Below are 11,831 nucleotides of genomic sequence, written 5' to 3'. Positions count from 1 at the left end.
TGAGAAAAGGACCAAATAATGTCACAACTACAAGACCAGAAAAATAGTAAATATATTTGAAACCGGTAAACTGTATTTCTTATAAATCTACTAAATGTCAGTTGTGAATATATAAAATCGTCTTTAACTTATCTTCATGTTTTTCATTTATTTTTATATAAGGGCCCGAGCAATAGAAGGTTGAAGTTCTGCCAAATTAAGAGGTACAGTATCCTACCAAGGACATTACGGCATACAGATGTGGAACAGTGGGATTTGAACCACCGCACTTCTGGTTGAAGAACGTCCACTCTACCCCCCGGACATATTATTTTGTGTGTGTGTGTCATTTTATGTTTTTTTTATTCACATTTCAGAGAAAACCATTGTATTTTCTACTTTACTACATATATTTGACAGCCTTACTTAAAAGTTACTTTTATATTTTGGGATTTTAGATACTGGATGATTTAACATGCTTTATTTCACATATTTCGTATGTTTTTGTCAATTTGTTTCCGAATTTTTGCTCGAGTATAAAATCAACTGGATCCATTAAACCCAGTTCCAAAAACCCTGATACGTTTGTTGATGTTTTACTGATATAATGCATGATATTAAGTCAATTTGTGTCAAATGTTGACACAAATTAAATATATTGGTATATTATTTTATTTTTTGTTTTGTTTTATAACATCAACTTGTTTGGTACAAATTGTTATATTTGTAAGTATTAGTATTGATGATATCAGAGAGGAAGAAAAAAGAACGAGTGTGTTGATTTTCATTTAAAAAAAATTTCTGACAGTTCACTTCCGTGTCAACACAGGTTTGACACTGACCGGAAGTAAAAAAGTAAATGATCATTTACGGGTGAGTTAAACTAGGGCAAGTGTTTTTGTACGAGATAAATTCCCTTGTTATGTATAAAAAAACAAAATAACTCTATTAATTAATACCACCACCAAATATTTATTTTTAATGAACCACCATCAAAGATTTATCCCAAACACAACCCTTGTATACATCCAACCAGAGCCATGAAGCTCTGCCGAAGTTTTGTTTTGAAGAGTTGAACAGGAAGTGTCGTCACACAGGAGGTCTTAACAGAGACGTGGAGTTCAGACATTTGGAGGCGTGTGGACACAAACCACCATGAGCAGCCTGTAATGGAACTTGCTATGGATCTCTACTGGGAGTTGTGGACTGATCTCCCACTGACAGAGGTGTGCTTTGCTCTGAACATGGCGCAGTGACATGTTGTAGCTCCGTGACGACTCCAGCCGAAGCTCCTGCATCGATCGTCTGAAGTGGGGGGGGGGAGGAAACGTCAGATTTAGCTGGAAACCTCAACTTGATCTGTCGAGACACTGACTCGCCAATATGCCGGGAAACACGGCCCCGGTCCCGGTGGTGCCGCTGGTCATCAACTGCATCATGTCCTTCATCGGCTGCTTGGCCACATTGATCCTCATCCCTGCTTTCAAAGAGCACTTCATCAAAGCCAGGTTGTTCGGAGTAGACCTGAACAAAACATCCAAAAAGGAAGTGTGAGTCATTTTAACCTCCGTCCCCTGATGGCTTTTTCTTTCACTTTGTGTCCTCAACCAGCTTTGGCAGTCATTCTGCTCTTTTCCAGCAATAACTCTCGCTTTTGTTTCTCTTCCTGGTCACGTGTGTTTGCAGCCCAGAGTCACAAGGAGTCATCAGTGGGACAGTCTTCCTCATCATCCTCTTCTGCTTCATCCCGGTGCCTTTCCTCAGCTGCTTTGTGGGAGACCAGTGCATGGGCTTCCCTCACGATGAGGTGGGTCGGCTGATGTTCTGTTTTTTCTCACATGTTAAATGTTGTGGCCCCTACAGCTCTGACCTCTGACCTCTGGTGTTGTGTGTTGGGTCAGTTTGTGCAGCTGATTGGTGCCCTGCTGGCCATCTGCTGCATGATCTTCCTGGGCTTCGCCGACGACGTGCTGAACCTGCGCTGGAGACACAAGCTCCTGCTGCCCACCATCGCCTCGCTGCCGCTGCTCATGGTCTACTTCACCAACTTTGGCAACACGGTCATCGTGGTGCCCAAGCCCTTCAGAGCCCTGCTCGGCCTGAACTTGGATCTGGGTGAGTTGTGCGGTTGTTTGCAGAACTGTTCTTGTAACCAAGGTAACCACATGTCCGTTTACCCCATGATCAAATTGTCCAACTCCTCCTGGAGGATCTGAAGATGCTCTCAGTTGATTCGGACTGTTTTATCAGTTTGCTGATATTATATGAGCCTTTCACAGACATACCAGTATCAGCATTTATGCACCGATGTTTCCATAATGTATAAACATGTTTACCTTCTCCATTCAGGTTCAATATATTTGGTTACAATGTATTTTCTTTTTATTTACGGTTATCTGTTATATACGACATCTTAGGAATGATTGCCAAGTTATATGCATATATATATATATATATCAGGATCAGAAATGTTTTACCCCCTAACATCGGTATCAGCCCTCAAATATCTTCATCATCAGACTTCAGTTCCCAGACCAGAATCGGATTTTATGATTGCTCCTGCATTTTCTCTGTCTGGCATCTCTTTTAAAATGAATCGCATGAATCTTGAAAGAAAAGAATCTTGCTTTTCACTTTGTCTTTTGTTTTGTACATAGAAACATAAAAACATCAGCTTTACTGTCCATTACGCTGATTAAAACACACATTTTTGAGGAAATGCTTTATACCTGTTATCTAAACAAACAATGTTATTTCTGATCCCTGCAGGTATTCTCTACTATGTCTACATGGGGATGCTCGCAGTATTCTGCACAAATGCCATCAACATCCTGGCCGGCATCAACGGCATCGAGTCAGGTCAAGCCCTGTTCATTTCCGGCTCCATCATCGTTTTCAACCTGCTGGAGCTCAATGGTGTGTGTGGCTGCTTAGTCCCTCCTCCTCATCATCATTACAGATCTCACTCAGTACGCTGCAAATCATGTGTTATGGATACGTTCGTTTTACTGGAAAATCCCTAAAACAAGCGAAAATGCAAGAGTGGGAAGTAATTTAATCGGATTTTGTTTTGGCTCTGTAGCTCATCTGATGCAGAGATAACCGTTGTAACATACTAAGTTACTTACATTTGGTCTGTGTTCTGGTTTTGTCATTAATCAGGAGATTACCGCGATGACCACGTTTTCTCCCTCTACTTCATGATACCATTCTTCTTCACCACACTTGCACTTTTCTACCACAACTGGTAAGTTAACCCCAGCTTCACCTCGTACTGTAGATATCTGCTCTATATTTAAAAGTGCGGTTGGATACATAGGTGTCCTTTAATGTAAAAAATGTCTAACTTGCAACCTTTTTTCCACAGGTACCCCTCATCTGTCTTTGTGGGAGACACTTTCTGCTACTTTGCTGGAATGACTTTTGCTGTAGTTGGCATATTGGGACACTTCAGCAAAACAATGCTGCTGTTCTTCATTCCTCAAGTGGTAAACTTTGTCTACTCCTTGCCTCAGCTCTTCCACATCATCCCCTGTCCCAGACACCGGCTCCCCAGGTAACACTCTGCCTGAGGTGTTTTTGTCATTCATTTTATGCTGATTATATTCTCCAATTGTTTTAATTTGTACCCTTTTTTGTCTTTCTCCCAATGTTCCTGCAAATAATAGACTGAATCGAGACACAGGCAAGCTGGGGATGAGTTACTCTAAATTCAAAAGAAAGGATCTTTCTAGTTTAGGTCTCCTCATATTAAAGGTAAAGCTCTCGTTTTTGTGTAATCTTATATACTTTTTTAGTTTGTTCTGATAAAAGGTAAAACCTGTTTTACTGAGCTGAAAAAGTGGAAATACCTCATTGTGGAGGAGTTGGTACCATCAGATGTTTGACATTCTTTCTAATAATTTACATAAATTATCCTTCAATTGTCAAAATTGTTGCTGATCATTTTTTCAGTAAAGACTTGTGAAAAATGCAAGAGTGAGACTATACCTTCAATACCTGAAAATAAAATACAGTAAAACCCAAAACAATATTGCTGGTTGACTAATTAGTCTCACAGACCAGTCTCTGATTAAATGTGAATTCCCGTATGAATTAACCTGATAGTTAGACAGAAAATCCATTTCGTTTCACTTCATACTTTTTACAATTGATTCAGTAAAAAGGGACATGTGAAAGCGAATGAGAGCTCTGACACCAGGTTAACTATTAACAAAGTGCATGTAGTGAGGAGTGGTGTAGGTGGGTAAACATGGGTGTGATGCAGTTCAGTGTCAGGCTTCTAACTATTTTTTTGGATAATAACTGTAATATGTTTGATCCTCAACAGGTGGCTGAGTTATTGAAGCTGCTCGAGGTGCAGAGAGCTGAGGAGGGAGATGATGACATTATTGAGTGCAACAACATGACTTTAATAAATCTGGTTCTGAAATTGCTCGGCCCCATGCATGAGAGAAATCTCACGGTCATCATGCTCACGATCCAGGTATACCAGAGCCGCTGTGTCCAAATACACTGGAAGTACATGAATGCTTCACTTGGTGCTCATCTCTATCTCATTTCTCTTTCAGGTGATCGGCAGCGCAGCGGCTTTTGGGATCCGTTATCATCTGGTGCGTCTCTTCTATGACGTCTAGACGGCTCTGCTGGAAACACGAGTGAATTATGTCTGAGAAAGTTGTTTTGGAACTATTCTACAGGCATCTGCCTTTTTAATAGGTTCCACTGACCTCGCTTCTACTCTCGACCTGCAGGAGGGACTCAAGGTGCAAGGTTCAGAGCTGTGTTTCCCTTTGCCAGAACATTTTCACATAAAAGCATAAACGGCATCAACAGCTCTACTGTTTATCATCCTCATTTGAGTTTCACTGATTACAAGCATGAACATGTGTCTTGAATTGTCTTTAATGTCCTCCCTGAAAGTACATTTTGTGTACTAGGTTTTTTAGAGGACAGAACATTCCCTGAGGAAGAGACTTGATCTTCAGGACAGACTCCTGAAAATTGATGACTGAAAAAAACGAGTTTAGACGTTTAAGACGTTTATGGAGCTATAATTGCTCTGAGAAGATTTTAATTTATATTAAACATAGTAATCCATTGCTTGAATGTGTGTTGAAGAAAAATGGCATCGGGAAAATGTACTCATCCGCGCCTCGTTTTACTTGACTATCAATCCATGCAGCAAAGTCAGTGTAGTGGGAAAGTTGGACATCTTTTTGATTGTTGGGTTTTTATCTCCGAACAAACGCACACAGAATGGTGATTGTGAAGAAAAGATAAGACTGTAGGAGTCTGATGACTGTCACAGGGAATTAGGTGGAGGCAGGTAAACAAAGTGGAACAATAGAAAGGATAAATGAGATTATATTCGCTGGGTTGTAAATTATGTGGAAGGTGAAGGATGTTCTTACTACAATATTTAGAATTTATTGATTTCTAGCTTTTTTTGTTTTATTTGGTACATAACTGTATTTTTTTATGACTATTATGCATTTACCCTCCACAAAAAAGGTTCAGCGTCACCAATGTGAAGTCAACTGACACTGGACTATTTTGTTTAGGAATGTAACTTCCTGTGAGAATCGGTTTACTGTCTTCAGAAATAAAAACTGAAAAAAGTAGTCTACCCTCGTTATTGGATTGAGTGTTCATGTAACTTGTAATACTGAATAAAAAAAATACTATTCAACTTATATTTTATTTTTTATATTTATATTGACTTATAGTTTAAAATATAGCTGAATTAATGGATGAAATTGATCATTTGAAATATCCTACACATTTATATATGTGAATATAACAGCCAAATAAGATACACACAGTATTTTGTCATGTAATATGACATTAACTAAATGTTTGAATTGATAAAAATAATTGATATCAGTCAATCATTTAGGTGTTTTTTTACTCTAATACTGCAATAAATAATCATATTTTGTGAGTTAAAGCCAAAGTAAAAAAATAAACGTGGAGTGGCAGTACAATGTACCACATTTATGGAAAACCGATTTCCATTACTTTGTTAAAAGAAAATTGATACTTATCTGTAAGTAGAAAAATACATGTGGAGTAGTTGAGTCAAAGTACACAGTAACTTAAACTAAAAAGTACATAAGTGAATTACAAAAGATGTAATTAAAGTACTATTCTGTGCAAATTGTTTCGAATGATTATGGAAAAACCTAAGGGAATTTTGAGGCAGAACCATAGAACGAACCATAGGTGCACCGGGAACTGTTAAACACTTGAGCGTTGTTTCCGCGGGGACATCTATCTGCACTGCACACAGCCCGCGTAGTGAAAACAAACTGCTGTTTACATCATGTCAGTGCTTTTAGCAGGTTATTGTGTTGAGGCTGATTGCCAAGGTAGAATTTAACTTCCTGTGTGTTTCCGTTTGTCCAGGACAGAGCCTGTTAGCTTCTGTTAGCTTGTGTTAGCTCGTGTCACTGCTGCTCGGTGTTTTTAAACCTGCTGTTAGCTAAACACAGCCAGGTCTCCGCAGGTGATGCTCTCACCTCGGGAACAACCTCTGTAGCTTCGGCCTGACTCGGCAGAGAGATGCCTCCCAACACACGGATCCAGAAGAAAGCCCTGAAGTTTGAGTGTGAGTGGGGCCCGTGTCAGGAGTCCTTCAGTCGGATGGAAAACTTCTGCAAACATGCGGAGGGTCACCTTAGTGCTGGGAACATGGCGGAGGAGGACGAGGAAGAAGCAGAAGGTGAGGACAGGACGAGTGTTGCCGTTTAAATGTAAAAGGGACATTTCATTGAGGAGGGTAGTCTGGGGGTAGTGGGGCACTGACACGACTCTGCTACAGATTGAACTGACTGAAGTTCAAGTGTTATTGTGTCAAGTATCTTATTGAATAGCTGAAGACCTCACTGGAGGCAGAAAGACCAACTAAACAAGTCTTTGCTGGTGTTTATTAAATATGATTACTAAGTTATACATCTATTTTGTTTTGTCTCCTAAAAGTGGTGGAATCAGTAAAGCCAGGACTACAATTCCTACAGTCTTTATTTGACGTGTTTGCTCCTCTCACCCCACAGTTGCCAAATTGTTGCTAACTGTTAACTGGTAACTGTTGTGTTTCTCAATAATACTATGAGCTCCCGACCCGACTAAGTGCCTTGTATGTTGTTATTTGGGGCTATAAAAATAAAACGTAATGTCCATCCAGTAAACTATCTATGCTGTTAAATGATGCCCCAGGAAAGCTGATTACTATTCCTTATGCATGGTCTCTGCTTTTTGTGCCAAGGGGAGAGAAACTGTCTCTGGAGAGACTGTGGTTTCTGCTCACTGGAAGGTCCTGAGGAGCTGCGGCGGCATCTTTTCTTTCACTGTTACCACACCAAGCTGAAGCAGTTGGGTCAGCAGGTGCTCAATGCTCAGCCAGAACTCGGCAGCTGCTCCATCGGCTTCCACAACCGCAACATCATCCCTGAAATCCCAGACAATTTTGTCTGTCTCTGGGACGAGTGCGAGGTACAGTTGAGGCTTCACGTGTAGAACGTGCCACACCAGCATAAATGACAACATCTCAGCAGTTGTTCCTCATAGCCTCAGTTATCTTAATAAATTATTTTAAATGTGATGTTATTAGGATCCAGTGACACAAGATAAATTGAAGGACTTCTTCCCTTTCAAAATCTGTGAGGTAGACTTTAGACTTAAATATCTCGGCCTATGCATTGATTTTTTGTTTCCATATCTATCCAAGCAACCACCATATGAAAACCCTGAGTGGTTCTACCGCCATGTGGAGATGCATAGTCTGTGCATAGATATACCAACAGGAGACTGTGAATTCCTAATACGCTGTGGATGGAAAGGTACATGGTTCATCTTAAGATTTGATTCAAAACATGTTGATGTATCTCTAAATCCTAACCTATATAGTAAATAAATGGTGAAAATGTTTAAAGGGATGAGTAACTACTCTATCTAATACTAAGCATATGAGATTGTTGAGTACAAGTTCTGCACTTGTCTCTCGTCAGATTGCGAAGCCACTGCGAAGGGTCGTCCTAAGATGCGGGAGCACCTGCGCAGCCACACCCAGGAGAAGGTGGTGGCGTGTCCAGGCTGTGGGGGGATGTACGCCAACAACACCAAGTTGTTTGACCACATCATACGACAGAGCGCCATGGAAGGTAAAAAGAAATGTCACAATCATGACAGGATGACGGATGATACGTTTTGCAACTTATTTTGTTTCATAATTTAACGTATTTGCTTTTTTGGGCTTGTTTGGGCTGTAGGTCAGAGGTTCCAGTGCTCTCACTGTTCCAAACGTTTTGCAACAGAAAGGCTGCTGAGAGACCACATGAGGACCCACGGTCAGTCATTGTCACAATCCATTTTTCTCATCTCACTCGAGGAATGAAAATGAAAGTATTTCCAAAAATGTTTTGCTTTGAGTGAGGATGTTCTCAAATAGTATTAACAAATAATTTTTTAGTATTAAGTAGTAGTTTACTTGATTCAAAGCGTGAGATGATCAACTCTATATCAGTATAGAGGTGGACTAAGGACATGATTCCCACTGACTTCGAAATTTGTAGAAATGAAGTCACACCCTTAAACACCAGACTGCAGTTTTTACAAACTTTAGCAACATAATTTCAAAAGCGTGCTCAGTTTATTCTATTAATCATTTCCCAAACCGTGTCTTACATTTGTATATTGATCTCTACTTTGTCTTTTCCATTGTCTGTACAGTGAGCCACTACAAATGCCCGCTCTGTGACATGACTTGTCCATCACCCTCTTCACTACGCAGCCATATCAAGTTCCGCCACAGTAACGAGAAGCCATACAGCTGTGAATACTGCGAATACAGGTTTCACATCCACTGAAATAGCAGCAGTTTGAATTGACGTGAGCTTGTGGACACACACTTGCATTGAAGTTTTCTTCTTTTTTGATTTTTAGCTGTAAGAATCTGATCGATTTGCGTAAACACCTGGATAGCCACAGCAGCGAGCCGGCATTTCGCTGCGATGTTCCCGCCTGTGGCTTCACTTGTCGCACCTCCACCACCATGAAGATTCATCACAAAAAAGAGCACGAGGTAAAAGGGGGAATCCTTCAATTTTTCAATTGCACTCTTTCGTTCAAGGAATTTTCATATAATTGATTTTTCTGTGATCTTTCTCCTCCTTTATCAGGGGAATTTTATACCTCGCTACAAGTGCCATGTGTGTGGTCAGTGCTTCACCAGAGGCAACAACCTCACAGTCCATCTGCACAAAAAGCACCAATTCAAATGGCCGTCTGGACACCCCAGGTTCAGGTATGTCTTGCAATGATTTGTCTAGCAGCACTGACTTTGAGATGTGTGGAGTATTGAAGCACTGAAAACCTGTTTTTCTCTCAGGTACAAGGAGCACGAAGACGGCTTCATGCGGCTGCAGTTGATTCGCTACGAGAGCGTCGAACTCACCGAGCAGTTAATGAGGGAAAGACAAACCAGGCAAGGGGAGGAGGATGAGGATGGTGCACACAGTGAAGGGCAGGGGCTGGAGGAAGAATCTGCCAGTGCAGCTCCTGCAGAGTTGCAGGTGGAACTGAGGGGGATGCTGCTGGAGGAGCAGAGGACTGAGCCGACCGATGGCGCTGAGGAGAGCAGTCAGGAAGAGGGCGTTTTGTACGTTCTCACTGGAGCTTTGTCACAAGAAGAGGAAGACTCGGCCATGCTGACTCTCTAGGATACTGCTCAGTAGCAAAGAATGCAGATGTTTTGACCACCACAGTCCTGAATGCAGGACATTCTATCATCAGCTCTGCTGTTTAATGGATGGTGAATGTATGAAACATCTTGTGGACTCTCTGACCCTTTAATGAGGGCTGGTGCAGAGATGTAGCTATGATCAATTAAAATATCTTAATGAAGGGAAACATCCTCCAGGGTCCTGACCATAAGCCTATATTAGGTAATAAGCCTTTTTATGTTTTTGTGTTTGATAATCTTGAACCTAGCTCTTTTTGTATTTCAAATTAAATCATTGTCCTGCAACATGTTCAGATGGTTAAATACTAATGCTACAAGGTCTAGTGGATGGTCAGTCTCCTGTAGATGGGAACGCTGTCCAGAATTCAGAAATGCATCCACCACACATTAATATTTACAATAATATGTGGAATCCAGCAAAGAAGACCAACATCATGATCTTGGAAAGTGTATTTTTTTTCAAAATTGCTTTATAACTTAAATAAACTTGTTTTTAAAAAAATCCCTTTTTTGTATTAGGATTAAAGTGTTTTTAGTATGGTACACAATATTTCTCTGGCTTCTATCAAGTCATCTTGAGGAATATGCAGTGCCACTGCTTTAGTTGCATTACGGTGCCCTCTGCTGATACAATTGCTCAACTTCAGCTCTATTTTATTGCATTAAATATCTGTTTACAAACTGCGCTCACAGTATGTAAACAGATATAAATTGAGTCAAAGGTGAAGTTTAGACTTTCTAATATTGTCAAATTCTTATAGTTTTAGTTTTCATGCATGTGATTTGAAATGTTTTTGCCGAAATAACAAAGTAAATCTGGATAGACAGTGAAAAGGATCACTCTGTTCAAACTAATCTACTGAATGTGTTTTTTAATCCATATATATTTTTATTCTTTCCACTAAGTCCATGTTATAATTACTTGGATTTATTGGCAAATATTTAAACCGCGAAATTAATATTTCACACCACCTAATCATCTCATGGGCTTTGTTTACTTTTATCTATCAAGGCTCGGCTGATTAGGTGATTTGAATCATAACAAATCTTTGCCAAAGCCGTGTGTGTCCAGTCACAGCCTGATTTAGAGGACATGGTGGCAGATTAGTGTAGTGGAGAAGATTAGGCAGCACACACAGCTTAGTTCAAGTGTTAGTTACTGCTCTCTGCTCCCTCATTCTGCAGCTTGGATACTCACTTCCACTAACTCCATGTCTGTTGACCTCGCAAAGCTGATGATGTACAGTGTTAAGGTTCATGACAGGTCTCGGATCCCTCTGCAGATTTATCAGAGGACTTGAATCCATCAGACATGGGCCCCGTGAGGTTTCACCCTCTGCTGCTGTTTTCCCTGTTTGGATTCTTCAAGGGAGGAATTTCTCAGCTTCCTGAATGGACTGAAGAGGTGGAAGGTAGTGGTAAGACCTTTAATGGTTATATAATGTTCACTGTTCAGCTTTTATGGATCTCTATATAACAATAATCACATCAATAACAAAAGCAAAACCTCAGGAACCAAAACTTGTATTATGTCAATGTTTGTCCCATTCTAATGTATGAAGAAGTTGATTAAACTGTTGTTTTTTTACTGCAGGAGAGACAGAATGGAATCCCCAACCAGACTTCATAGATGACATATACTGGTCAGGGTCAGCGCCCCTTTGTTTAGGAGGCTGTAAGGCGCTGCACCAGGAGCTGAGGAGGGATCGCTGTGGAGACTCAAGCTGCTGCTGGCTCGGCTACAAGTCCCTGTGCAAAGGTAAAAACTTAAACTACCACATTGTTTGAGTCTTGTCAACCTTGTTTTGTTTACTTGCTCCTCTTTCCTGTGTGTGACAGTGAACTGCGGGAAGCCAGCCGTGGATTATAACGGTGCAGTGTACGGTAACGACTGGTGGGTGGGCTCTGCAGTGAGGTACACCTGTCGCTATGGCTTCATGCTGGTGGGAAACCCTACCAGAATCTGCCAGCCTAATGGTCTGTGGACGCCGAAACCCTCATGCCTCCGTGAGTAAACACCGACACGACGGTCGTGTGACCCCTCTCAGCTCGACATGTGATTCACTCTGATTGTCTTGTAGGAATGTGTCAGCGAGGCAGTGTTGAAGTC

At 40.9% G+C, this 11,831-nt stretch overlaps 2 protein-coding genes across 2 annotated transcripts; both read left to right on the top strand.

Annotated features, from left to right (window-relative positions):
* The first annotated feature begins 1,087 nt into the window (after positions 1-1,087).
* On the top strand, positions 1,088-5,603 carry dpagt1 (dolichyl-phosphate (UDP-N-acetylglucosamine) N-acetylglucosaminephosphotransferase 1 (GlcNAc-1-P transferase)). The gene is made up of 9 exons (XM_061085385.1): positions 1,088-1,529; positions 1,666-1,786; positions 1,881-2,094; positions 2,749-2,895; positions 3,142-3,226; positions 3,347-3,535; positions 3,648-3,735; positions 4,310-4,465; positions 4,551-5,603. Exons 1-9 carry the CDS (start codon positions 1,363-1,365, stop codon positions 4,614-4,616), a joined length of 1,233 nt encoding a protein of 410 aa, XP_060941368.1. The 5' UTR covers positions 1,088-1,362; the 3' UTR covers positions 4,617-5,603.
* A 684-nt stretch (positions 5,604-6,287) lies between these two features.
* hinfp (histone H4 transcription factor) lies at positions 6,288-10,191 on the top strand. Its single transcript, XM_061086010.1, has 9 exons — positions 6,288-6,703; positions 7,247-7,473; positions 7,709-7,820; positions 7,989-8,141; positions 8,250-8,327; positions 8,710-8,830; positions 8,923-9,061; positions 9,159-9,283; positions 9,368-10,191. Exons 1-9 carry the CDS (start codon positions 6,544-6,546, stop codon positions 9,696-9,698), a joined length of 1,446 nt encoding a protein of 481 aa, XP_060941993.1. The 5' UTR covers positions 6,288-6,543; the 3' UTR covers positions 9,699-10,191.
* Positions 10,192-11,831: the final 1,640 nt, after the last annotated feature.

This window comes from Limanda limanda, chromosome 14 (genome assembly GCF_963576545.1).
Source record: "Limanda limanda chromosome 14, fLimLim1.1, whole genome shotgun sequence".
Classification (NCBI taxonomy): domain Eukaryota; kingdom Metazoa; phylum Chordata; class Actinopteri; order Pleuronectiformes; family Pleuronectidae; genus Limanda; species Limanda limanda.
This window is presented reverse-complemented; position numbering and strand designations above follow the sequence as displayed.

What these genes read in the sequence shown, in the direction of transcription:
- dpagt1 (XM_061085385.1), top strand. Translation starts at nt 1,363, where the DNA reads ATGCCGGGAAACACGGCCCCGGTCCCGGTGGTGCCGCTGGTCATCAAC. An exon ending in CGGCCTGAACTTGGATCTGG is followed by an intron (nt 2,095 to 2,748) that starts GTGAGTTGTGCG and finishes TGATCCCTGCAG; the next exon opens with GTATTCTCTACTATGTCTAC. An exon ending in TCATCATGCTCACGATCCAG is followed by an intron (nt 4,466 to 4,550) that starts GTATACCAGAGC and finishes TTTCTCTTTCAG; the next exon opens with GTGATCGGCAGCGCAGCGGC.
- hinfp (XM_061086010.1), top strand. Translation starts at nt 6,544, where the DNA reads ATGCCTCCCAACACACGGATCCAGAAGAAAGCCCTGAAGTTTGAGTGT. An exon ending in GTCTCTGGGACGAGTGCGAG is followed by an intron (nt 7,474 to 7,708) that starts GTACAGTTGAGG and finishes TATCTATCCAAG; the next exon opens with CAACCACCATATGAAAACCC. An exon ending in TCTGGACACCCCAGGTTCAG is followed by an intron (nt 9,284 to 9,367) that starts GTATGTCTTGCA and finishes TTTTTCTCTCAG; the next exon opens with GTACAAGGAGCACGAAGACG.